At 42.9% G+C, this 24234-nt stretch overlaps 1 protein-coding gene across 1 annotated transcript; it reads left to right on the forward strand.

Annotated features, from left to right (window-relative positions):
- The first annotated feature begins 4315 nt into the window (after positions 1–4315).
- SPP2 (secreted phosphoprotein 2) lies at positions 4316–21226 on the forward strand. The gene is made up of 7 exons (XM_058533259.1): positions 4316–4382; positions 4467–4591; positions 11690–11812; positions 12919–13026; positions 18196–18250; positions 18936–18978; positions 21139–21226. The coding sequence occupies exons 1-7, from the start codon at positions 4316–4318 to the stop codon at positions 21224–21226; spliced, it is 609 nt and encodes a 202-aa protein (XP_058389242.1).
- The last annotated feature ends 3008 nt before the right edge of the window (positions 21227–24234 follow it).

Below are 24234 nucleotides of genomic sequence, written 5' to 3' on the forward strand. Positions count from 1 at the left end.
GAGTGTGCATCAGAGTCTCCTGGAGGACTCGTAAACACACGCGGCTGCGTCTTCTCCCCAGAGTGTCTGATGTGGGTCTGAGGTGGGGTTTGAGAATCTGCATTTTCAGTAAGTTCCCAGGTGGTTCTGAAGCTGCTGTTGTGGGGACCACACTGAGAACCTCTGATCTATGCTACTTTGCTGGCCACTAAACATGTCATCCCCTATAAAACAAAAGTAACAACAATATCGACATTTCCAGAACATGGAAAGGTGCGACTTGAGGCAATCCTCTTGAGAATGGAGTTCAGGAGTTTAGAAACCACTCTCTTACAAGAAATTGGAAAACAGCTGTAAAATTTGTGGTTTATGGATCAGATGAAGGTTTGGTTTACATTTGCTCTACATTTAGTGATTTTTCTCAAATAATATTATTATAGAGATGACCAAATTGAAAAGAAACAATCTCAAGAGAAACACTAAAGATGATAGGATTGAATCTTATTGGTCTATGAGATGGACATCCACCATCTTTATTCAGTGTTTTCCCAATTGCTCCTTAAGCTTCCTGTGATGAATTTTATATAAACTTCCAGGGGCTATATAAGAAAATCTGTACAACCCTCTTCACTTAGTGCCACATAATTTTTAATACCTTAACTAAACAATGTTTGTTGGAACAGCAGAAAACTGCTGGAATGAATGCTGATTGGAGAAAGAATAATGAAAGAAATCGTTATGGCCTGAATTTCAGGGGATGGCTTATATTTAATCTTCTGGATTTACCAGACATGACGGAACTCTGCAGAGGCATTTTTAGATCATTGCTTTTTAGCACTAATCAGGGTCTGTTCTGCATGCCTGGTGCTGATGTGTATTGTAGCCAAGTGAATCCGAGAAATAAAATGATCTATTCTCGCACCAGCAAGCTGCAAGCAAAATCAATAGCCCTGTGCTGGCAACATTCTTTTATTGTTGTCTCCTTAATCTCCTCTACTCTTTTGCAATTACTTTTATTATTACTGCTCGTTTAATGAGACCCTGGAGTTTGGAGCCAGATGGTGCAGTTAGTTAAATCTGAAAGACTCTAATGGAATTTGAGTTCAAACCAGGTTAAGAGTAATAGAATTACAAATCTTGGTGGTATCATCTCAGAGCACACTGCTCTGTGTACCTTTTACACACCAGAAATCAGTGCAGGCTTCAAACAGAAAGACTTGGATTAAGGTTCAGAGACACCAAGTGTGCTCACTCATTCATTCACTCATTCGTTCAACAAATATTTAATCGTGTTCCTATCCGGGTGCTGCGGTATAGCACAAACAAGACAAGCATGCGCCCTGCCTCATGAAGCTTGTAGTCTACTAGGAGAGAAGGACAATATCAAACAAACAAGCCAGATTGTTCTGCATCACCATAAGTGCTAGGAAGGAGGAAGCAGAGAGCTGACGAGGAGGGGGAGAGGAGAAAGAAGTTTAGGAAGGTGGCCATGGAAGCTCTCTGAGGAGATGGGGAAGGAACTGATAAATAAATGGCAAGCAATAGGATATATTGGAGCATATGAGGAAGCCATTTGGTGTAAAACTAATTCTGCCTGATCTTGTTTTTCCAAAAGTGCTTGTGGCATTTGAACATGCATTGTGTATCTGCTTTAAGCATTTACCACGTCCCAAAGACAAGAACAAATGCCCTTAAGATAAGGATGCAACTTGCCCCACATTGGCATTTCCTTAAGGATAAGCATTTCTCTCTAGGCTAGGATTTGATTGCTGCGCTCATCCTGTGACCACCCAACTCCAGACCACAGAACTGCTACCTGCTGTGCCCATCAATCGCTGTGCCAGCAGGGTGATCTTGTGACTATTGTAAAAGGGACATTGCAATCATATGTGATACATGCTCTTTGATGGTATATAACCTCTCTGTACACTCCACTTCTTTGGTGCCCTTCCTTCCTTGGGGAAGGAAGGCCCTGGGCTATATGGTCCTCAAATTTGGCTCATAATAAACTCGTCCTAATTTTGATTTATAGATTGATTATGGATTATGTGCATCAACAGAGCTGACTAGGGGAAAGCAAGAGGAATGTCATTATTGTTTTCTGGAAGGAATAGCATGTGCAAAGGCCATGGAATGGAAGTCACTTTGTGTCCCCGAGGAATTGCAAGGACACTGTATGGCTGGAACGTAGTGAAGGAAATAGGGTGACTCAGGATGAGCCCAGAAGCTGCTGGACCCAGAGATGCTGCTCCATGGGGCGCATGGGCAGTTAGACGCTGAGATTGTCCAGGGATTTTTCATATACCTTTGTGCAAATGTGCTCATGAATAAGACTTGTAGAAAGAAGGCTTTTCGGGTCAGGACAGTCAATATTCATGATCTGGGCAACATGTAAGTCAGAGCATGATTTTAAACCTTTGTGCAGAGGGCAAGTGAAACAGAGGCAATCTTTTGATTAATAAAGTCGCTTTACGTAGTAGGAGTAATTTAAAATTTCCACTACTGCACTTCCTGTAGGGCATATCTGTCGTGTTAAATCAACCCAGCATCTCCTCCTCCTCCTCCTTCTTGTGGGTAACAGCGCCTGGCCTGCCTCTGGCAAGCATCACCTCCACACACCACATCCTCTGTGAAACGACTACAGTCCCCTCCCCAGGATTTCCTTTCTACTCTTTCTTCCTGGCCTGAGTCTCCTTCTCTCCTGTCAGATGCTTCTGCAGCTGTTGAGGCCCAGTTCAAAGAGACACACGACCACCCGGGAACCGAGGTCAGGAGGAGTGAGTGAACTGCCAATGTCCCCACCATCTCCAGGAATTCCTATAGCAATTTATGCTTCCCTTGTTGGCACTTACCTTTGCCTTGTTTAAGCAGGGTGAGCCAGATTATTAGTTCACTTAGATATTCTCTGCACCTGTTGCCTATACATAGCAGATACTAAAAAATATTTATTGAATTCTTACTAGCAGTTACCATTTATTGAGTGATTAATTTGCCAAGCATGTTTCCAAGAGTTTGTGCTTTAATCCTTATGTGATGGTTAATTTTATGAATCAACTTGGCCATGGTGCCCAGATGTTTGGTCAAATATTATTCTGGGTGTTTCTGTGAAGACAATTTTTAGATGAGATTAACATTTAAATCAGTAGACTTTGAGTAAAGCGGATTACTCTCTATCATGTGGGTGGGCCTCATGCAATCAGTTGAAGGTCTAAATAAACAAAGATTGTCCTCCCTTGAGGAGGGAGGAATTGTGCCAGCAGGCGGCCTTTGGACTCTAACTGCAGCTCTTCCTTGAGTCTGCAGCCTGCGGGTCCACCTTGCAGATTTTGGACTTGCCAGCCTCCACCGTTGCACGGGCCAATTCCTTAAAATAAATCTCTCTCTCTCTTTCCCTCTCCATACCTGGCCAATCATACACCCTACATCTGACCATTTATGCCCATTTTATAGATGAGGAAGTCGAAGTTCAGAGGCATTGAGTACCATGGCCAAGGGTACAGGCCTGACAAGTGTGGCACCAAGAGTCCAGCCCAGGTCTCTCGGAGCCACAGCACAGCACAGCTTCTTATGCGTGAATTGCAAGAATGAGAACACAATGACCTGCACGTAACACAAATTCTATTTACTATAAAGTTTCCCCCCTTTTTAATGATTCACAAGCCAACTTGCGATCTTATAGTACATGAGAATCATCAATATACAAACACCTTATTATCCAGGTGAAGCACAAAAATGTCCATTAGTGGAGAAGGATGGTGGACGAGAAGGTGTGTCACAGCCTTTCACTGCACAGCCTTTTACTTGCTTGGCATTTTTAGGTCCTAAAGATTAAATCACCTCCTTTACAGTCATAATTCCCAGAACAATCTTGAAATAACCACACAATTTTCATAAACAGTCGACTGCAAAATCTTTAGGAACATGAGAGGGAACTAAACAGACAATTGAAAATGGGCCATTGTGTGGAAAATGAGATTACACCCCTTCTGCCCAAAAATGAAATTAAAATAAAGAGAAATAAGCAGTACATGTGGATGAAATTAACAGAGAAAAACAAACAGCCCACACTGAGCGCCTGAGCCCCGAGCCTTGGGCTAAAGTCCCAAGCTGAGGTCAAAACTTCAAAAGTGGCTTCAAACTGGCACCTTTCCATGGGAAAGGCCAGCAGTCAACATTCACCCCAGGATCAATCGTTTCTGTTTAAGCTACAGACTGCTGCAGTCAGAGAGAGCAAACCAGGTCATGATCAACAAACAGCTGCTCTCAGGAGGACTGGTCACCCCCGAATGCATAGAGACAACCTCCCTGGCTCTGAATTAAAGTTATTCTTCCCAGAATGGAGAAGATGGCAATGAAGATGCTGATTGTGTTTGCTCTTGGAATGAACTACTGGTCTTGTGCAGGTAAGGAACTCAATGCACGTAACGATTGGCGCTGCCCTGGCCCGTGTGTCTTGTCTCACCGTGTCCTCACTTCCTTGTGTCTAGGTTTCCCCGTGTACGACTACGACCAGTCCTCCTTGACAGAAGCCCTCAGCGCCTCTGTGGCGAAAGTGAATTCCCGGTCCTTGAGTCCATATCTGTTTCGGGCGTTCAGAAGCTCAATGAAAAGAGTAAGTGCCCATCAGGTCTTCTCCATTCTTTTTTATACTGCTTTCTGTTTTGTTTTTTCTTTGTCGGTTTGTTGAGTATACTTTTTTGTTTTTCCAGTTTAAAACGATAATAGCTAGTCATCTGTTTCATACTGTCTTTTGATAGAGAAAGGATTTCATTACAATCGTTCTCATAAGGCTCTCAAGCTACTTCGGATGCCTGAGTCTTTGGCCGTATTTCTCCCTCTGGCCTCACTGCCTATTTCCAGATGTTACCCTCTGTGCGTCCTGCTTTTGTATCCAAAGTCCTCATGGTTCCTTTTGAGATGTTTTATTAAGAACTGCTCGTTTATTAGGAATGAGGCTTTTTCAAGTTCAACGGTTCTGCTCCTAATACTTATAGGAAATAAATTCTTGCTTTGGAGCTAAAGAAATCCACCTTCCTGTGTCAATTTAGTAAGAGTCTGTTTCCTGTTAGCCTTGGGAAATAAGGAAAGATGAATTTTCTTGGGCTGCCAATGACTAAGTCTATGATAAACGCAGAAATATCCTTCAAAGGAAACGAGAAACCTCGACAGCAAGTCCCTCCCCCCCCCCCATCCCTAGGCGATTTCACCTCCCAGTGGAGTTCCCCCGCCAGGATGAACAGAAATACTCTCAAGCTAGTTCAGGTTAAGAAGGGAGGTGGGGGAGGTTCTGTAAAGTTGCAGGTCCTGTGAATGAGAACTCCGCAGCCAGGCCACGTGGGAACTGGAGTGGAGAGGTGGCCAGGGGTCCAGGCAGTAGCTACTCCCTCGCGGAGGCCAGATGGCCATTGCTGTCTCTCTGTCTGCCTGCTGGCTTCTCCTCTCCCTGATGGCGCCGCCTTAGCTCACACTTAACTTGTTCCCTCTCATATTGTGAAAAGCACATCGCTCATGGTTCTTAGGTCCGGTCCTCTAATACAATATATTCATCTTGACCCTTCTTCTTTAGAAACTGTCTCAATTTCTCATTTCCAGATTCCTAAGAAATTAATCAAATTGTCCCAGTTCTTTTATCATTGAGTCATATGTCATGGGGACGATGGGCTATGCTTTAGTTAGGTGCCAGCCCAGAACCAGGCTGTTGTGGCCAGAGTGGGGTCACCTGGCCTGGGTGTCCTGGTGTGGAGGTATTGCCAGATACATGCAGTTAGCTGCCAAGCTGAAAGGTGAATTCCTTCTGGAAAAGCACTAGACCGGAATGAGGAATCCCCCTCCTTGCACACTGGCTGCATTGGCCTCCATGTTTGCATTTAATGAAATCCACTTGCAGTGTGGGAGAATCGGCGTCCTCTTGCCCAGCTTTTGGATGAACAGTTCAAATTTATTTGTGATTTAACTAGTGCCCACAGCAGAAAAAAGTTGGTAGTTAATTAAATGAATAAGAGCATGAGGACAGGACCTGAGAAAACCAATCACTGACTGTGGAAATCTGGCCTGGGGAGACGAACTAGCGTGAGACCCAGCATCCAGGGCACATTCTGGCACGTGCGCCATCTTGGTATCACAGACTTGAGCCCAGACACACACTCATCTGCAAATAAACACACTTACATATGTGTGGGTGGGACCCTTCATGAGTACGTAATAAGAGATGCTTCTCTGTCTCCTGTACGCTGCTCTTCTTTCTGGAAGTCTGCCCATTCTTGCTTCTCCCCAGCCTTTTCTAATTATTTACATTCATTGGTCAAGCTGCGTTCACCATGCCCCTTCCATGGAAACTTCATTTCTTCTCCCATCAGAAGGGAAACCCTTCTCCCTTGATCTCTCCTGGTGATGTTTTTTTTCTCTTAGGAGTGGTTCACATTTTGCTTTATTACACATGTTAGTCATGCCTTCTGCAAATCCCCTAAAGATGGCCCCAAATATACCAATTCTCTCCATGCTAGTGGACACGAGGGAGACTCAGAGGTAAGCAAAGTCCTCAGGAGAGAGACGAAGGCACAGACCACTGCACTGAAGGTACAAACAATTCTCCAAAGAACAAATACAAGTGAGTGTGAAACATTTGGAAAAAATATTCGACCTCTCCGATTGCCAAAAAAATCAGAATTAAAATAAGACGGTGAAAAAGAAGAATAACAAGGCAAAAAAGAAATCTCAAACACTGCTCCAGAGAATGGAATTTGGTAATATTATCTTTGGAAGGCAATTTGGAAATGTGTCAAGCATATTTATAAGTATGTTAAATATTAAAAATAGCAAATATTTAAAATTTTTGGTCTCATAGTTTTACTTCTAGGAATATGTCCAAAGGAAATAAGTGGTTCAGTCATGTTTATATATGTGCGGGAGTTTGGGGTAGAGTTCAGTGGACATAGGGTGAAGGGTCAGACCCTGCTGCTTTATCCCTGAGTTTGCTTAATAAGCCCAGTGGCTCTCGACCCCACTGCTCATCAGCATCCCCTGGGAGCTAGAAATATTCCTGATGTCTAGGAAGGATGGTTCACTAATTTAATCTCAGTCTCTGAGAGTGGGGATCATATTCTTACATATTCTCCTGGTCATTCTAACGTGCAGTCAGAGTCAAGAACCACTGGGTTTTATCAATGGACCTGGATCAAATCCTCTTGCAATTGATTTTAAGTTACTTACCTCTTGGGCTCTAAGTTTAAAAGAGGATGGGAAAGGTGAGGCAACATGACTTCAGCAGCGACGGTTTCCTTGCTGCAACGTTGGCATTAGGCTCTCTCAGACTGTTCCCCCAGTGGACACAAGCAGAGAAAGGAGGTGGATACTGTGCTGGGGATGAGGAAGAGGAGAGGGTGGATGAGGCTGTGCTTTCGAGAAGCTCAGGTTCTACTGGGGAGAGAGAGGAGGGAGAGGAGGGGAGGGGAAGAAAGGAGAGGGGGGTGCACGATTACATAAACAGATGAAATTAGTTTCAGAGAGTGGAGGATACTGTGGAGAAAACAGGTTAATGCATGGATGGACCTGGGCTGGGGCTGGGGCTGGGGTGGCCATTAGGTGGGCAGAAGTCTCCATGGAGGATGCCATATTTGAGTTAAGACTCATTCAGTGACAAGAAGTTCCAGCCCTGGGAAGACCAGTGGGAGGGCCCTGAAGGACCAAAGGCCTAGACAGAGAGTCTGGCTAGAGCCAAGGGTGTGTGTGTCGGGGGGTGAGGTCAGAGAGGTGGGCCTGAGTTGGGACATGCCTAGGGCATGATCTGGAGGAGTTTGGGGTCTGTTTACGGACAATGGGTAGCACCTGTGGGGCTGTGGGGAAGTCTTTGAACAGAGAAAGCGCATGAAGACCTTTGCATTTGTGGAGGATCTCTCTAGCTGCTGTGTGGGGGGATGTGAGGGAGGAAGCCCAGACAGCGACAGTGGTAAGCAGGCAGCTGAGCCTCGTGTGGGCTCAAGGCGATGGGGAGTGGACGGACTCGGGGACATCTGAAAGCAAAGCCACGGACGGACGGTTTGGAATCCTTCATGAGGTCATGCCCATTTCTGTCCATTTTTACCTTTTATCTTTGCATTTTTTGCTTTTTGTCTTTCTAAATTATTCCTAGCCAGTTCTACCTGATCTTTCCTTTTTTCTAATAATAAGGGATTAGTTTTAAAAACCTAAATGATCACCGTGTTAGCTAGGTTTCTGCAGAGAAACAGAACCAATAGAATATGTATGTGTGTATATATATGTACTATGTACTATATATATAAATGTGCTATGAAGGACATATACATGTGTGTGTGTGCATGTGTGTATAAATACACACATATATATATTTATAAAAAATGAGACAAAGAGAGAAAGGGAGAGATTTATTTTAAGGAATTGGTTCATACTATTGTGGAGGTTTGGTAAATCCAAAATCTGCAAGGCAGGCAAGCAGTCTGCTGTCAGAGTTCTTTCTTGCTCAGGGAAAGTCAGTCTTTGTTCTAATTGGGCCTTCAACTGATTGGATGAGGCCCACCCACAATATAGGGGGCAATCTGCTTTACCCAAAGTCCACCTATTTAAATGTTAATCTCATCCAAAAAACTCCTTCACAGAAATCTCCAGAACAACGTTTGACCAAACACCTGGGCACTGAGGCCCAGTCAAGTTGACACATAAAATTAACTATAACAATCACCAAAAGGAATTGTTATGGGTCTTTTATTGCTTGTTTATTTTTACTACTTTTTGAAATAAAAACACAAAATATGCTCATTATCAGAAGTCAGAAAATAAAACAAGAAAGAGAAAACCAAAAGTAACACCCATTATCCATTCCTCTGAGACACCCACTACGAATTTGTGGGAGGATATCTTTTTGGGTTTTTTTCTTTTCGTATTTGGGTATAAAATATTTTTTTGAGAGAAACAGGACCACACTGTAATGCCGATTGTAAAGTATCACAGTTTATTTCAGCAACAATGCTGGATTCTGGATTTTCTTCAGTTGACTCCGTGTTGTTGAGCCTTCAGGTTGTCCCACATTTTTCAAACAATTCATAGTGGAAATTCACTGGCAGAAAGTGAGTTCAGATGAAAAAGCAAATCTGTTAGGCTTTTCTCCATATTCTGGAAAGAGTGCTTAAAAGTGCTTAAAGAGGCAAAAAAGCTTGCAAAATCATCTCATAGTGTAATAAAACTATCATTACTCACAAAACCCACAATTTCAGCCTTTTAACTAAGCTTTTGTGTCGCCAGTTTGCTTTCATGACAGGGCTGGAAGGGAAATTGCTGAAGCGTGATGGAGCGTGTGGAGAGCTCCCACAATGCACTCCAGCTGATGGAAGAAGTTTTCATTTTTTATGAGACTCCGATTTAATAGCCAATAGTTTAAAATTATAGATAGAGGAGGTAGTGAATAAGGGCGAGGCTGAGTTTTTAGTCCTGCTTGTGTTCAGGAAACTCGACTTGTATCAACACTCCTCCTCCCTATGTTAGGAGACATGAGACCCCCATCCCAGGCTTGGGGTTTGCCACTGATTTCCAAAACAAGATTTTCTTTCTTTTTTTTTCTTTTTGTGAGGAAGATCAGCCCTGAGCTAACATCCATTCCAATCCTCCTCCTTTTTTTCCCCCAAAGCCCCAGTAGATAGTTGTATGTCATAGTTGCACATCCTTCTAGTTGCTGTATGTGGGACGCGGCCTCAGCATGGCCAGAGAAGCGGTGGGTCGGTGCTTGCCCGGATCCGAACCCTGGGCCACCAGCAGCGGAGCGCACGCACTTAACCGCTAAGCCACTGGGCTGGCCCTAAAACAAGATTTTCTACAGGTGCCCGTTACTCCCTGCCTGTAAGTGGGCTGTGCCCCATGGAGCATTGTCATTTCGTCTCTCCACTCTGGACAGTAGGATGAATGTGTTGTTGACTCAAATTTGGCACAAGGTGGGCTGAGGAACTAAAAGGGAAGAGATTTTTGGAGCCTAGGGGTGCTGTCGGCTAGCGGACCACGGCGGGCTCCCTCCTGGCCTCCCTGCCACCATCTTGTTTCTGCCCCAGTATGTTCTCCTTGCAGCAGCCATAGTGACTTGGCTCTTATCTCGTTAAGTTCCTTTGAGAACTTCTCATTGCAATGAGAATGAAATCAAAACACCTTCCTATGGGCTACTAGGCTACAAATTATCTGACACACCCCATCTCTCCAACACCATGGTGTATGGTTCTCTTCTTGTTCATTTTGCTTCAGTCACAACAGCTGGACTTGTTCTGCCCCAGGACATTGGCTCTGCTTCCCATGATGGGCTCCTTGCTATCCTTTAAGTCTCAGCTGAAATATCCCTTCCTGGGGAGGATTTCTCTGGCACCTTCTCTAAAGTAGCTGCTTCCTCCTCTCCACCAATTGCCATGTTGTTTTTCCTTCATAGCATCATAACCATCTGGAGTGATCTTGTTTAGTTTTCATTAACATGTTTACTGTGTGGCACCCTCACTGGAATCCAAACTGCGTGGAGACTTCCCGGCTCTGCCTCTAGTGCTGGACACACAGTGGACACTCAATAAGTCATGGGACTTCCGTGTCATCAGAACATCACAGATTCATTGGGAAGTCTGGAAGCTTCCCCCAGTATCCCACCCTTGGTGGAAAGGAGTAGGAAATTGTGTAATCTCATTCATAGATCAGAACCAATCAAGCAGGAAGTGGGGCTGGATTACCCTGCACAGCAGAGATGTATGTGCCGCTTACTTACTTATTTCAGGAATTGAGAAATTATGGAGCATTCTATTACGAAACTGACACTTAAAAATACATACAGTCGATTCTCATAATTCATGGCAGTTATGTTCTATAAAGACTCTGCAAACACTGAATTAGTGAACACCGAAATGATGCTTCTGGGGAAATACAGGGTTAGGTTCCTGCAAGACTCTGGTCATAATATTTCCATCAACTGATCAACACATAACCTAGTTTTATGTGTGTTTCTGTTTAAAGACACTTTATTTAATATATATGTTGATGCCTTAACACTGAACTCATGGCCACCAGCACCATAATTCGTGCCTGAACGAAGCTTATCTAACACACCTTTTCTCCATAAGGCACATCACAGCCCTCTTGTTCTTAGGAGCACTAGACAGCACATCAGCACTACACTTGGGGACCATTTTAAACAGCAAAAGCACCAAAACAAGAAAAACATGGCACGAAATAGACCATGAAAATGACCCTTGTCTATAATATGAGCTGAAACAAGAAGGCAGAGTGTCGCCTTGTTTGATCTCAGCTGGGGACGTTGTGCATCAGGTGACAAGTTTTTTGCCACTCTGCACATGTCCATGAATGACTGTGAAAGGACCTTGACTATTGATTTGGGGGTTATAAACAAATTTTAGCAAGTAGGAAAATTCATAAATATGGAATCTGCAAATAATGAGGATCAATGGTAAATGTAAGTCATTAGATGCAACACCTACCTTGGGATTAGGACATCTATGTTCCAGTTCCATTTTCTCACTAAAGGATTGTCTGTCTTTGGTGAAGCACCTCTTCCTCTGGTCTTGAGAATGAGGGCATGGAATTAGGTGATTACGAAGACAACTTATAGCTTTAATGGTGGAAGATTCTGTAACTTTCTTGTTGTGCAGGGAGGAACATGTCTAGCATTGTGAACTTCAGAAACACATCTTTGGCAAACCGATGCTTTGTTTTTATGAAGGTCAACGTCCTGGATGAGGACAGCTTGAGCATGGATATAGAGTTCAGCATTCGAGAGACGACGTGCAGGAGGGATTCTGGAGAAGATCCTGCTACCTGTGACTTCCAAAGGGGCTACTATGTGGTAAGTGTGTGAGAAAGGCCACCATCCCAGAAACGTGGGAAGCACCTTGTCTTCTTCCATTATGTGGAGCTGATTCGGAGTCACGCTGAGAGCTTGGCCACTGCCTGGCGTCCGGCCACACTGGGAGGCACCGTTAACTGCATCCACACTGTGTTCCTGGGCTGGGGCAGTGTGACTCAGTGGTTGAGGACTTGAGCTGTGGGGTCCGTTGTCCTGAGTGATCCTGGGAAATTATGGAACCCCTGTTGCCTCACTTTCCTGCTCTTGAAAAAGAGGATAACGGTGGCTCCAGGTAGAGTGAATACAAAGACGTCAACACCAAAGAAAAATCCCAGAGGCATTTTGAATTCTATTTTAAATGAATTTAAAACACCAACTACATTCAAGTTGCATTATTTTGTAGTTGACAGTTAAGTAATATCTGTCACATCCACTCCGCCCCCCAACCTCGGGCTCCGTGGGGTCAGGACCATGGCATGTTCATTTGGGCATCCCCAGCAACCAGAACATGGTGCAACACTTGGTTAAGTCCCGCCTGAACAGGCCAGCACCATCAACCCCAGATTTGATCTCCAAGGTCTTTACCTTAAGATGCACGAGTCCCCAGGGTTCTGTTACTTTATCAGTTTGATTATGTCAGGGTTGCTTTACAATGATGTAAATTCTGAAAAGGGGATCCTTTGTTTTGTTATCTTCATGAGACTTTTTGCTGTGATTCTGTTATACAAAGGATCCAAAGCTAAGTGTCACAAGCATCTGTTTCTAACGAAATCCGAGGCCAAGGGAGAAGAGAGCAGAGACCTTTGGGGCTCTTCCCATTTGTTTCTGTTGCAAGGGGAAATGAGTCAAGGCAGCCCACTCAGGTCTCATGAAGGGAACGTTTGCTTCCCCCCGGGAACTTGCAATGTATCAAACGCCTAAGAGATATTTAAATATTTCATTTGTTTCTGCTAGGTCTTGAGAAATTTTCATTTTGGAAAAATGAAATGCCTCTGTGAATTTTTCCTATGCGTCTGCATCATTTTGTCAAGCCCTGCAGTATTGCCTCATTTCTTGCCCTTTCTATGAGCTGCTGAAGATGTAACTCGTGGTTTCGCCTTTTCCAGCCGGCAGCCATTTGCAGAAGCACCGTGCGGGTGGCTGCCCAGGAGGTGCAGGACGTGTGGGTTCGCTGCCGCTGGTCCTCCAGCTCCGAGTCTAGCAGCAGCGAAGAGGTATGACCAGGGGTTTGGCGTCCTCCGGGACAGCACCTCTTAGGGTCTGTGACAAGCAGACTGGTGTGATAGAGTAGCTGGAACCTCGCCCAGGCACGGGCAAGCACAGCTCTGCTTACTCGTCTGGATTCTCTCTTTAACACCTGCGGTCTTGTTTTCAATATCCCTTACTTCTTCCAGCCTCATCTTTCACTTTCTCCCTCTCTCTCTGTTTCCCTGAGATTAGGGAAACAGAGAGCTTACAGTAACAACTAGCAAATCTTCAAAGTTTGAGATCTAAGTATGCAGCTCATTGGCGTTGTGGTTTAGCGGGACGGAGAGGGACATTTTTGTGGGACCAGTGTTCAAAACTGGTTACCAGCTCTGCAGTCGAGGTCAGGATACTTAACCTTCATAATCTGCAGCGTCTTCATCTGTTAAATGCCAGGAATAAAGACCCCCTGATAGGTTGTTGAGAGAACTGAGTAAGCTGATGGACTTGAAACATCTGGTCCAGTGTCTGGTACCTTACAGACGCTCAGTGAATGGCTGGACATGTCTTTTTTCCTTCAATTGTATTGAAATTGATTCACGATAATACTGCAAAATCAATAGTATATAAATTCCTGACTGAAAATTATATTACATATTTATTTGTCTGTTTATTGACTGCTTTCCTTATTGAAATGCATGCCTCATAAGGGCAGGGAATATGTTTGTTTTTGTAGGTCTAGGACAATGTTTGATGCAGGGTAGATGCTCAGTAAATCCTTGTTGAATGAATACAAAAAACTGAGGCAGAAATGGTCAGGAATACAATACGAGGAAGAAGCCTCTTGGCCCTAACTAGGGATAAAAACATAACTGTTACATTATTTGTTTATTCATAATGGGGTGACATTCTTGACAGGCATTTTAAAAATGTTCCTACCGTTGTACACCAAATCTGTCCAACAACGTATTTCTCTGTTCATATTTTTATTCAATTTTTCAAAGATTTATTTCTGTAGTGAAAATTACAAGAGCGTACAATTTCAACTTCAAGAATTATACATAAAAGTTAATATTCTCATATTATTAACATGCCCACGCCTTAAATATTTTGTCTGGAAGTCTATTTTAGAATTAGGAGGCTATGAAACTAATGACTGAGGAGCCCCTGTTACAGGGGATGGTTCTATTGCTGGAAGGAGAACTTTGCACATGTTATTAGAACCTTCTCCACACAAATGTTCAGTTGAGCATCACCTTATTGCTTGATCCCGTTCACACTGGCAACTTTTGAAATTCATCCCCGGGTGATTTCCCCAGGATCCTGTTGTCTTGTTTCTAGGGTCAGAACCAAGGGCCTCTTCTTTTAGACTTCATTGATGTATCTAGGAAGTCTGATATGTTTCATAGTTAACACACTCGCATGCTTGTGGCGCAGCTAACCCAGCAATAACAAGGATCAAGCATATCATTTCACAAGCATTTTGTTCATATTGATTTTGTGGTTTATATGAGAAAACCTGGGGAGACAGTGAGGAGCAAGACCAGAACAGTCCTGGCCCCTGTGGAGTTTATAGATGAGTCTGGAGGGGTGTCCGTTAAACAGCGGTTACCCTGGCAACCAGGCAAGCATTTGGGAGCACCTAGGGAGAGGACGGACTATCGTGTGGGGGCAAAGAGAGCTTCCCTGGGGAACTGAGTTCGAAGTGAGAACTGGAGGGTTGGTGGGCATCAGGACAAAGGGACAGGGTGGGGGGAGGAGGCAGGAAAAGAGATTCCAAGCACAGGGGAGATCAAAAAGGAGTACCCTAAAGTGCGAGAGAAGCTGGAGCGTTGAAATGGACAGAAATCCATTGACTGGAATGAGCAAAATACGGGGGAGATAGGGGTGGGGCTGGAGAGGAACAACAGACAGGTCAAGATGGACCTCATGGGTCATGTCAAGGATCCCTGGCTTGATCCTAATGGCAGTGGGGCTATTGAAGGATTCTAAGTAGGGCAGTGACATTCTAGATGAAGAATAGGTTGGAACGAGGTCAGAGCAGATGGGGCGCTAGGAGGCTGGCAGGACAGGTGAGAGAGAATGATAACTGGAGCTAGGAGTTAGTGGTGAACATTGAGAAAAATGGATTCTAATTCATTCTAAGACCTTTAACACAGTTTAAATTAATTTAATAAAAGGCCCCCTAATTTAACCTCTTTTTCATGTCTGATTTGGGAAGTTGATTCTGATTGTGCAACCCACAAATCTGTTGCAACTCTCTAATTGCATCGTGAAGACCACTCACTATTCTCCCAATCTCAAGCTTTGTAAGAAGACTTTGACACTAAATTAAGTTAGCCCCCGAAACAAACAAGAGTTTAAAATAAACTCCCAGTTTGCTTTTCCTCAAAGATTAGGAGATGGTAAAGAATTATGAACAAATTAAAAAAAAAAAAAAAGAATTCCTTAAATTAAGGAACTCTGCAATTCAAAAGAAAGAGGAGAAAACAGATGGAGACATAAAGTAATTCCTGGAAATTCTAAAATAGATTTCTTACATGAAACAGAAAAAAAAGTTAGAAAACAGCTGTTAACTATTTTCAGTGAAATAAAGTGATATTTCAGACATGAAAGACCTTAGACTAGGATGAATTTAGACATAGAACAAATAAATCACTGTTGGAAGTAGGAAATAGAAGAAATAAAACTGAAAAAAAATCCCAGAGTAATGAAAATCAAGATCACTTGAAAAACATATGTAGAATATAGACGAATTTCCAAAGAAAGTAATACAATGTAAAGAAAGATGGAAATCATGGAGAAGACCAAAAATCCCAATTATGATGAATAAGGACTTAGATCAAATGGAAAATATCTAGTAAGGATATAATGAGAGAAACTGTCTTGAATATAAGAAGTTGGGGTTTTCCGCTACATAATTTTAAAAAGTATAACAGCTGTAAAGAAATTTGAGAAAATAAATTTCTAAATTTTCTAATGTTCTCCACCTCGTAACCAAATAAGCATTTGAATTATGGGGAGTCTTTATTTTTATTTTTCATTTTGAAAGTGAAATATGCAGAGGATAAAAGGTTTCAATATGGCGCATGAGCACTCAGTCAACCACACAGAGGAGCCATTGCCATCGAAAGTGTGGTCCTAACAACTGTAGGTGGATGAGTGAACTCGACTTTAGACAAATCCTGATTTGGAGTGGATGGCATGAGGTTTGACTAGGGTTTCAGCCAAAAGACCCAAAACAGTCCACAAGGGAGAAACTGAGGAAGAACAACTGAACAGGAATTCTGAGCTCAGGGGAGGAGAGGCGACGGGCATTTCATTTATTTACCATCTTCCACTTCAAGAGAGAGAAATCCAACTAGAAGTAGCCTCAGCCATGAAGGGATAATTCCTTGATTCACATTCCCAGAGAGGAAAGGAAAGAGTTGGGCCTCATGGACATCTCAATTTAGGGACTTTCAACACTATCTATGCCACATTCATTTTCTCCTCCCTCTCTCCCTCCTCCCCGCCCCCCCCATCTTACTGTAGATAAGCTTTCTTCTTGTACAGGAAGCAGAGCTACAAGCTACCCTAGATTCATATCCTCTAAATTTAGGAGGAAAAGGGAGCATTTCTCTCTAGCCCCACTGGAGAGGTCTCTTGGCATTACTCCTATTGGCCTGGCTTAGGTCACGTGTGCCCTCTTTTTTTTTTAATAACACCTTTATTGAGATATAATTCACATTTCATACAATTCACATTTTTAATGTGTACAGGTGAGTGATTTTTCATATATTCATAAGGCTGTACAACCATCACCACTATCTAAATCCAGAATATTTTCATCATCTTGAAAAGAATCCTCATACCCATTATCAATCATTCTCTATTCTCCATGTACCCCAGCCCCCTACAACCACTAATCTGCTTTCTATGTCTCTGGATTTGCCTATTTTGATGATTTCATATAAATCCAATCATACAGTATGTGTTTTTTGTGACTGGCTTATTTCACTTAGTTTAATGTTTTGGAGGTTCATACTTGTTGTGTCATGTATCAGCACTCCATTCCTTTTTTTTTTTTTTTTTGTGAGGAAGATCAGCCCTGAGCTAACATCCATTCTAATCCTCCTCTTTTTGCTGAGGAAGACCGGCTCTGAGCTAACATCCATTGCCAGTCTTCCTCCTTTTTTTTTCCCCAAAGCCCCCCAGTAGATAGTTGTACGGCATAGTTGCACATCCCTCTAGTTGCTGTATGTGGGACATGGTCTCAGTATGGCCGGAGAAGCGGTGCATCGGTGCACACCCGGGATCCAAACCCGGGCCGCCAGTGGCAGGGTGTGTGCATTTAACCGCTAAGCCACTGGGCCGGCCCCTCCATTCCTTTTAATTGTCAAATATGTTCCATTGTATGGATAGACTACATTTGGTTTACCTATTCATTAGTTGATCAACATTTGGGTTATGTCCCCTTTTTGGCTATTGTAAATAATGATGCTATGAGCATTCATGTACACGTTTTTGAGTGGACGTATGTTTTTATAAGGACTTGCAGTGGCTTCATGAAGACTACTCATGCACACCTAAACTGAATGCATTGTGGGGATGTCATAGGGAGAAAACTCCAAAATTTGACCTAAACACAGTCTATTTGCAAGTCCATATAACAAGTTTCCATCTTTCTGGCCCCCAACATTTGAGAGTAATTCTGAGTCTAGTGGAAAGCTTTTTAGTCAATTTAAACTTCGTGTAAATTGTTCTTGCCCACGTGCTTTCTTAGACATATGTGTTCGATACCATATAAAGTTATTTAATATAGTATGTTGCCATATTGCATTAAAAATGATTTATAGGGGCTGGCCCAGCTGCGAAGTAGTTAAGTTCGTGCACTCCACTTCGGTGGCCCGGGGTTTGAGGGTTCAGATCCTGGGCGTGGACCTACATACTGCTCATCAAGCCATGCTGTGGTGGCATCCCACATACAAAATAGAGGAAGGTTGGCATAGATGTTAGCTCAGGGACAATCTTCCTCAAGCAAAAAGAGGAAGATAGGCAACAGGTGTTAGCTCAGGGCCAATCTTCCTCAACATCAACAACAAAAAAGTGTTATATAATACACCTGAGTCCTCCAGATAATATTTGCATTTTTTACAATGTCTTTTCTTTTTCTCTCTTTCATGTGCTGACAAACACTGATGCCTAAATTTACTTAGATGATTTTTGGGGACATATTGGGGCCCTCTAGATGGAGAAACAATTATCGACTTGGTAAGCTGAGATCTGTTCTTTTTAATGTTTTTGTCTTGAAACAACTTCACATGGAAGCTTTCTGTTAGTATGTCATTTAAGAGCAGAAACGTCTATATACAACCTTTGAACAATTACAATAATTCCTGAAAATAAAAATTTTCTTTTATTTCTTAATGTTACAACTTTTCACATAGGTATCCCTGTATATTAATACAGAGATGTTCCATACATCATGGCCCCAACATCTCTGTCAATAAGGCGGGGCAGATGTTTGATTTTCAAACTTGAACATGCTTGTTCCTTCCTGGGTGCCTGACCGAAGTTGTAGGGCCCAGGTATGCAATAATGGGAGGATCTGGACTAAACCTCATCTGACTGGGTAGGGCTGAATTCTGTATCTTCCAGCCATGTGACTAGAGCTGACCATCTCTTTAAGGGTCTTGGTTGGAGGAGGGAGGGCTCTCCTTTCTTCCTTCTTGTGTGGCTCTCATTTGAAGTGGGATTGGTTAGTGTTCTGTGGCTGAGGAACCATTCTTACATTCCTGAGACTTTTTCCTATTGGTGCTGATGGCAGCAAAACTCTTTGGTGGTCTCCCACTGCTTCCTTGCTTAAGAGGCAGATGTGGGCCATCAGTAATAAAATCACAGAACATTCCGGAAGTGGGCAGGGGGACCTTGTTTTATGATTGCTACTGTGTTACAGGTCTCATTCCTGACAAATACAGAAATGAACAATTTTATGAACGGTCACCAGATAAGTGGCCCTATTTTCTTTCATAGGACCACAACAGATCCTTTTCTGATCAAGCCAGACTCTATTGAAGTCATTTCGTAGGAGATAAACCCCTGAAATACAAAATATTTTAAGTGAAAATGAAAAGAACAGTACTGCATAAATTTGTTTGCAAACCATTAAAAAAGTAACCTTGAGGCATTAAAACTCATTTAAAAGTTAGCAGGATTCAAAATACCACATCTGGCTCAGGAAATCAGCATTGAGCTTTTCTCCTGCCCCACTTCAGGCATTTTCTGAAAAGCCCAACCTTGATCTCCTTTTTGCCCTCCACCCTCAACGGTACTTTGCAATAAGCAGACAAAATTAACAGTCATTTAATTCCTCCTTTTTACAGATCGGTTTAGTCATTTAATCCTCATGATAACTCTGTAAACCAGATGTGTTACCTGCTTATATAGAAGAAATGAGTAATAACTCATGGCATTAATTACATACATGAAATACTCTGTATCAATTGCTTGACACAGTTTTTTACTTCAACCTTCATGTCCATCCTGTGAGGTGGCATTAGGTTCCTTCCCATTTTATAGATGAGCAAACCAAGGCTTACTGAGTTTCTGTAACTTCTCCAAGGCTACGCTACCAACATAGGACTTTGATCAAGGCGGTGAGTGGCAGAGACAGGACTTTGATACAGATCTGTCAGACTCTAAAGCCTCTGTGTTTTCCAGAAGAATTGTGAAATTCACCCTATTTCAGTTCTTCATTACAGTGAATAACATGGACATCAATATTTCATTGAGTTCAATGTCTGATCCTCATCAGGCATACTCCAATTTATTTGAAGTGCTAGAGACTACAATCTGAGGCTTGATTTAAGAAAAACATTCCTAAGTTTTAGACTTCCTCCAACTTGTCACTTTGGGAGAGTATACAGTTATTCTAACAGTGTGAGAGAATGTTTTTTGAACTCTTCTTTTGGAATTGCCGTCAGGATCTGTGGCCCATTCTTTTGAATCTCTATAGTGGTGGAAAATATTTTTCCTTGGATTTGATTTTGGAAATAGCCAAAAGCCATCTGGAAATAAATGTGATTAATCAGATTAATAACCAACTTGGGTGCATTAGTTATCTATTGCTATGTGTCAAATTACCCCAAAATTTAGCAGCTTAAAACAACAAATGTTTATTATCTCACAGTTTCTGAGGGGCAGGAAACCAAAAACATCTTAGCTGGGTGGTTCTGGCTTAGGGTCTCTGACAAGGTTGCAGACAAGTTGTAGACTGGGGCTGTGATCTCATCTGAAGGTTTGACTGGTTTCATTTCCAATGTTGCTCACATGGTTGTTGGCAGGCCTCAGTTCTTCATGGGCTCTTGGACTGAGGGCTTCAGTTTCTCCTTCTCCACGGGGCTGTCTAAATGTCCTTAAGCCATGACAGCTGGCTTACCCCAGAGAAAATGATGAGAGAGAGAGGGAAAGAGAGAGAGAGGGAGAGAATGAGCAAACAACAGAGCACCCAAGACAGAAGCCACAGCCTTTTATTACCTAATTTCAGAAGTGATATACCATTACTTCTGCATATTTTATTAATCATACAGACCAAGTCTGGTCCAATGTGGAGGGGAATACCCAACAGTGTGAATACCAAGAGGCCATCTTGGAGGCTGGCTACCACATTGGGAAAATGCCATTTCAGACACAAATATAAGGATATAAATTAATGTGACTTCTTTTTTATATGCCTTAGAAGATAATTCAGAGCTGGAATTCTAGAAACATTTTGGGCCTTGGGAACATCATTGACATAGATGTGATGCAGCCATCTCAGAGACAGCTTTGAACATGACAATTTAATTTAATTCAACAAATGTGTGTGACAGGCACTGGGAAGACCCCGTGGAGGACTGAAAGATAAATGTGACAGTCCCTGCCATCAAGGGCTTACAGTGGAGGCTGAGACAGGTCACACGTGGAGAGAAATAAGCATGGAGTTCAGCTGTGACACCACACAAGAGGGAGTGAGGGAGAGCTTGATGGGGGGGTGAAGTTACCATGTTCTCGAGTATTCTCTTAGCAGTATGGCTTCTGGTCACGCTAGTCACAATCCTTCTCATTAACTTATAGTCACGTAGTCCATGTCGTCTTAGATCTTGATGTGAATGACAGAGTCTATACCTTCCCTTTCTATCTTTAGATATCATGAGAAAGATCTTTCCTCCTGGAAATAGAAGGTACCGAATCAATGGGACAGAGTAAGAATAAATACTGGCTTCGAGTGACAGCCTTGAGGTAAGGGAACACAGGTAAAAGCATGTGTATTTAGAAATAGAAGCTACTTGGAGTGAGCACCCTAAAACTGCTGCCCTCACCCCTCTGAATATCTGCACTATGCTGTGCAGCTCCTGTCCTCGCCTTTCCACCGTCTCTGGTCTCTTCCCAGATACTGCTCCTCAGTCATATCCTCAGTGTCACGCACCCTCGATCTTTTTCCCGTGGATTTTGTATCTGCTGCTGCTGATGTGATCAAGTTTCTCCATCTTAAGAGCAAACAAACAGAACAACACCTTCCTTTGATGCAGTCTCACCATCCCAGCAACCATCTTGCCCTCCTCCCTTCCCTCTCTGCTAAGCTCATTCACACGATTGTGGTCTATGGCTGCTGCCTCAACCTCCTCACCTCCCATTCACTTTTCTGCTTTTTGCAAACTGGATTTTAATCCTTCAAATCTGTGAAATCTTATCTGCCTTTCTTTTCTTGATCAATAATTTAAATACCGGTGACCATTTGTATTATCTCCTTAGCCCAATTCTTTTCTTCTTCTATAGATTACTCTGTCATCTCTTCCATTTGCCTGACTTTATCAATGATGTGCAATTACTTCCAAATTGCACCTCTTAGCAGCCTCTATCCTGAAATCCAGGCCCTTGTATCATCCCAACTGGATGCAGTTGCTATGGGTACCCTGTGAGCCCCTGAAACTCAACCAGCCTCCTCTTTAGCTCCCTTTCTTAATTGAAGACATCACCATTCACCTAATTTTCTCAAGCTCAAAATTTTAGAGTGTCATTGACTCTTCTTTACCCTTCATCTTCTCCTAACATCTTCTCCTAATATCTGGTCTTATTGATTTTGCTAACACATTTTCTCTGGCATTGGCCCATCGTTTCATTACCATCACCACTGAACTGTCACTTGCATTTCTTACCTCAGGTCCTGATCCCACACAGTCCACCTTGCATGCTGTCATCACGTTTATCTTGAAACATAGAAGAGACTCTGATCTTTCTCCACTTAAGTCCCCTAATGATCACTTCACTTATGGGCTATAGCAGAGGTGTGCAAAAGACAGACACTGAGCCAAGAGGAAGAACAGCCTATTTGCCCCCAGTGCTGTGGGAAGCTGGAGACTAAGCCCTGGTCTTCCAAACCCACACTGAGCATCACAGAGTCACACAGGTGTATAAATTCCCAGCTACTAGGGATTGGAGTGAATATAGCTATGTATTTTTAGAGGCTCCCAAGTGGTAAAGGGACACCATGAAGGGCACACATAAAAGGAATCTTCCGGTGCGATTATAGACATCAACTCAGTGCACATTCATTTTTGCACACACACATAAGTTAATAATAAAGCTTGAGCTTTCACAGGTTTTACAGTTTACCTAACACTGTGTGCCCTCAGGATAAAGTCCGAACTCCCTAGCATGGCCCACAGAGGCCTTCTCCCTCTTGTCTAGCCAAATCTCTCCTAAGCCCACCTAGCCCTAAACTCCAGCAGTACTGAAATACCTGCACTTCCTCTTGCTGTGACCTTTACCTGGAACATCCACCTGGCTAATTCCTCCTCACCATCCAGGTCTCGGGTCAGTGTCACTTCCCTTGGGAGGTCTACTCTGACCCCCTCCCAAGTCAGAGATGCATCCCTTTATGGACCTCCCTAACATCCTCACGCCAGGGCACTGCAATTGCCATCTCCTCTCTGCCCCATCTGCCTCCACTAGCCTCTCGGCACAGGGCTTGGGGACCTTCCTTTGCTATCGTCTCTCAGTGCCCTGCACAGAGCCTGACACGCAGCAAGCATTCAGCAAACATTTTTTGAGAGGATGATGGAATCCTTTGCTTTGGGTTCTTGAGATTCTGTTATCAAAAAAATCAGATAAGCATAGTAAAATTAATGTCTAACCACTGGAATCTGAAAGAAGTCAACTGACATTTTACTAAAATAGAAGGAAAATTTACCAGTGAGGCCATAGTGAATGAAATTTGCAAATGGTAGGTTTTCTTTTTAATCTATATGCATCCTAAAAATAAAAACCAGCTTCATACTGAGATGAAGAAACTACTCGTTATGAAAAAACAGACTCATCATGTTCCTTTTTTATAAACAAGTCATTTCTTTTTGCTTTACAGAGCATCCTCAGGGGGAAAGAATAGAATTCTCAATGAATTGGTTGTATTTTATTTATTAATAATGTGATTACATTGTGTGTGCACACATGTATGTATTGTAATATGAATTCAGGATCTGACTTCTATAAAGAAATTGCCCACCTGAAAAATGTCTCTTTTAAAGGCAGCATGGACGGAAGGCCAAATGCTACCACCCTGGCCTGGACGTTGACTTGAACTGAAGTCCCAGTTCTGACTCTGCCCTCCTGTGACCTTCAGCAGGCAGATTTCCACACTGTGCTCCAAGTTTCCTAGAATCCTAAAATGAGCCTGGTAAGGCCAGCACAGGGGATCCAGAGAGGAGGCAGACCCGCTGGCTGGAATCAGCTGGCCTGGCTCTGAGCCTGCTCTGCCACTTATGAGCTGTGAGACAGGGATCCAGCCCCATAACCTCTCCGGCTCAGTTCCCTCAAAGGTCTATTATTATTTTTTTTACTTGTTTTTGTCCCTGCTAGACCATGAACTCCTTGAGGATACATGACCTTGTCATCTTATTAATTAATTCAACTTATTGTCATAATGCTAAGAACAGTGTCTAGGATATAATAAGGGTTCAGTTGAGTTGGAAGGAAGGAATGAACCAAATGCATGACCAAAATCAGGATGACAATTTTCAAATTTTGAATGACGTTTTTCAGGTGAGGAGCTCCGTGAAGGCAGAGACTTGGGCTCATATTGCATGGAATCCTCAGAGTCTAGCTCAGTTTATGGAAGGAAATAGGAGCTGAGTAAGTGTTTTTGTGATTTAATAAACACTGTTCTAGGATTCTTTCAGGTTGCTAGAAGATTGTTTCATATAGAACGGTGGATAGTG

This window comes from Diceros bicornis, chromosome 37 (genome assembly GCF_020826845.1).
Source record: "Diceros bicornis minor isolate mBicDic1 chromosome 37, mDicBic1.mat.cur, whole genome shotgun sequence".
NCBI classification, from domain to species: domain Eukaryota; kingdom Metazoa; phylum Chordata; class Mammalia; order Perissodactyla; family Rhinocerotidae; genus Diceros; species Diceros bicornis.

What these genes read in the sequence shown, in the direction of transcription:
- SPP2 (XM_058533259.1), top strand. Translation starts at nt 4,316, where the DNA reads ATGGAGAAGATGGCAATGAAGATGCTGATTGTGTTTGCTCTTGGAATG. An exon ending in TCCAAAGGGGCTACTATGTG is followed by an intron (nt 11,813 to 12,918) that starts GTAAGTGTGTGA and finishes CGCCTTTTCCAG; the next exon opens with CCGGCAGCCATTTGCAGAAG. An exon ending in AGTCTAGCAGCAGCGAAGAG is followed by an intron (nt 13,027 to 18,195) that starts GTATGACCAGGG and finishes AAATTTACTTAG; the next exon opens with ATGATTTTTGGGGACATATT.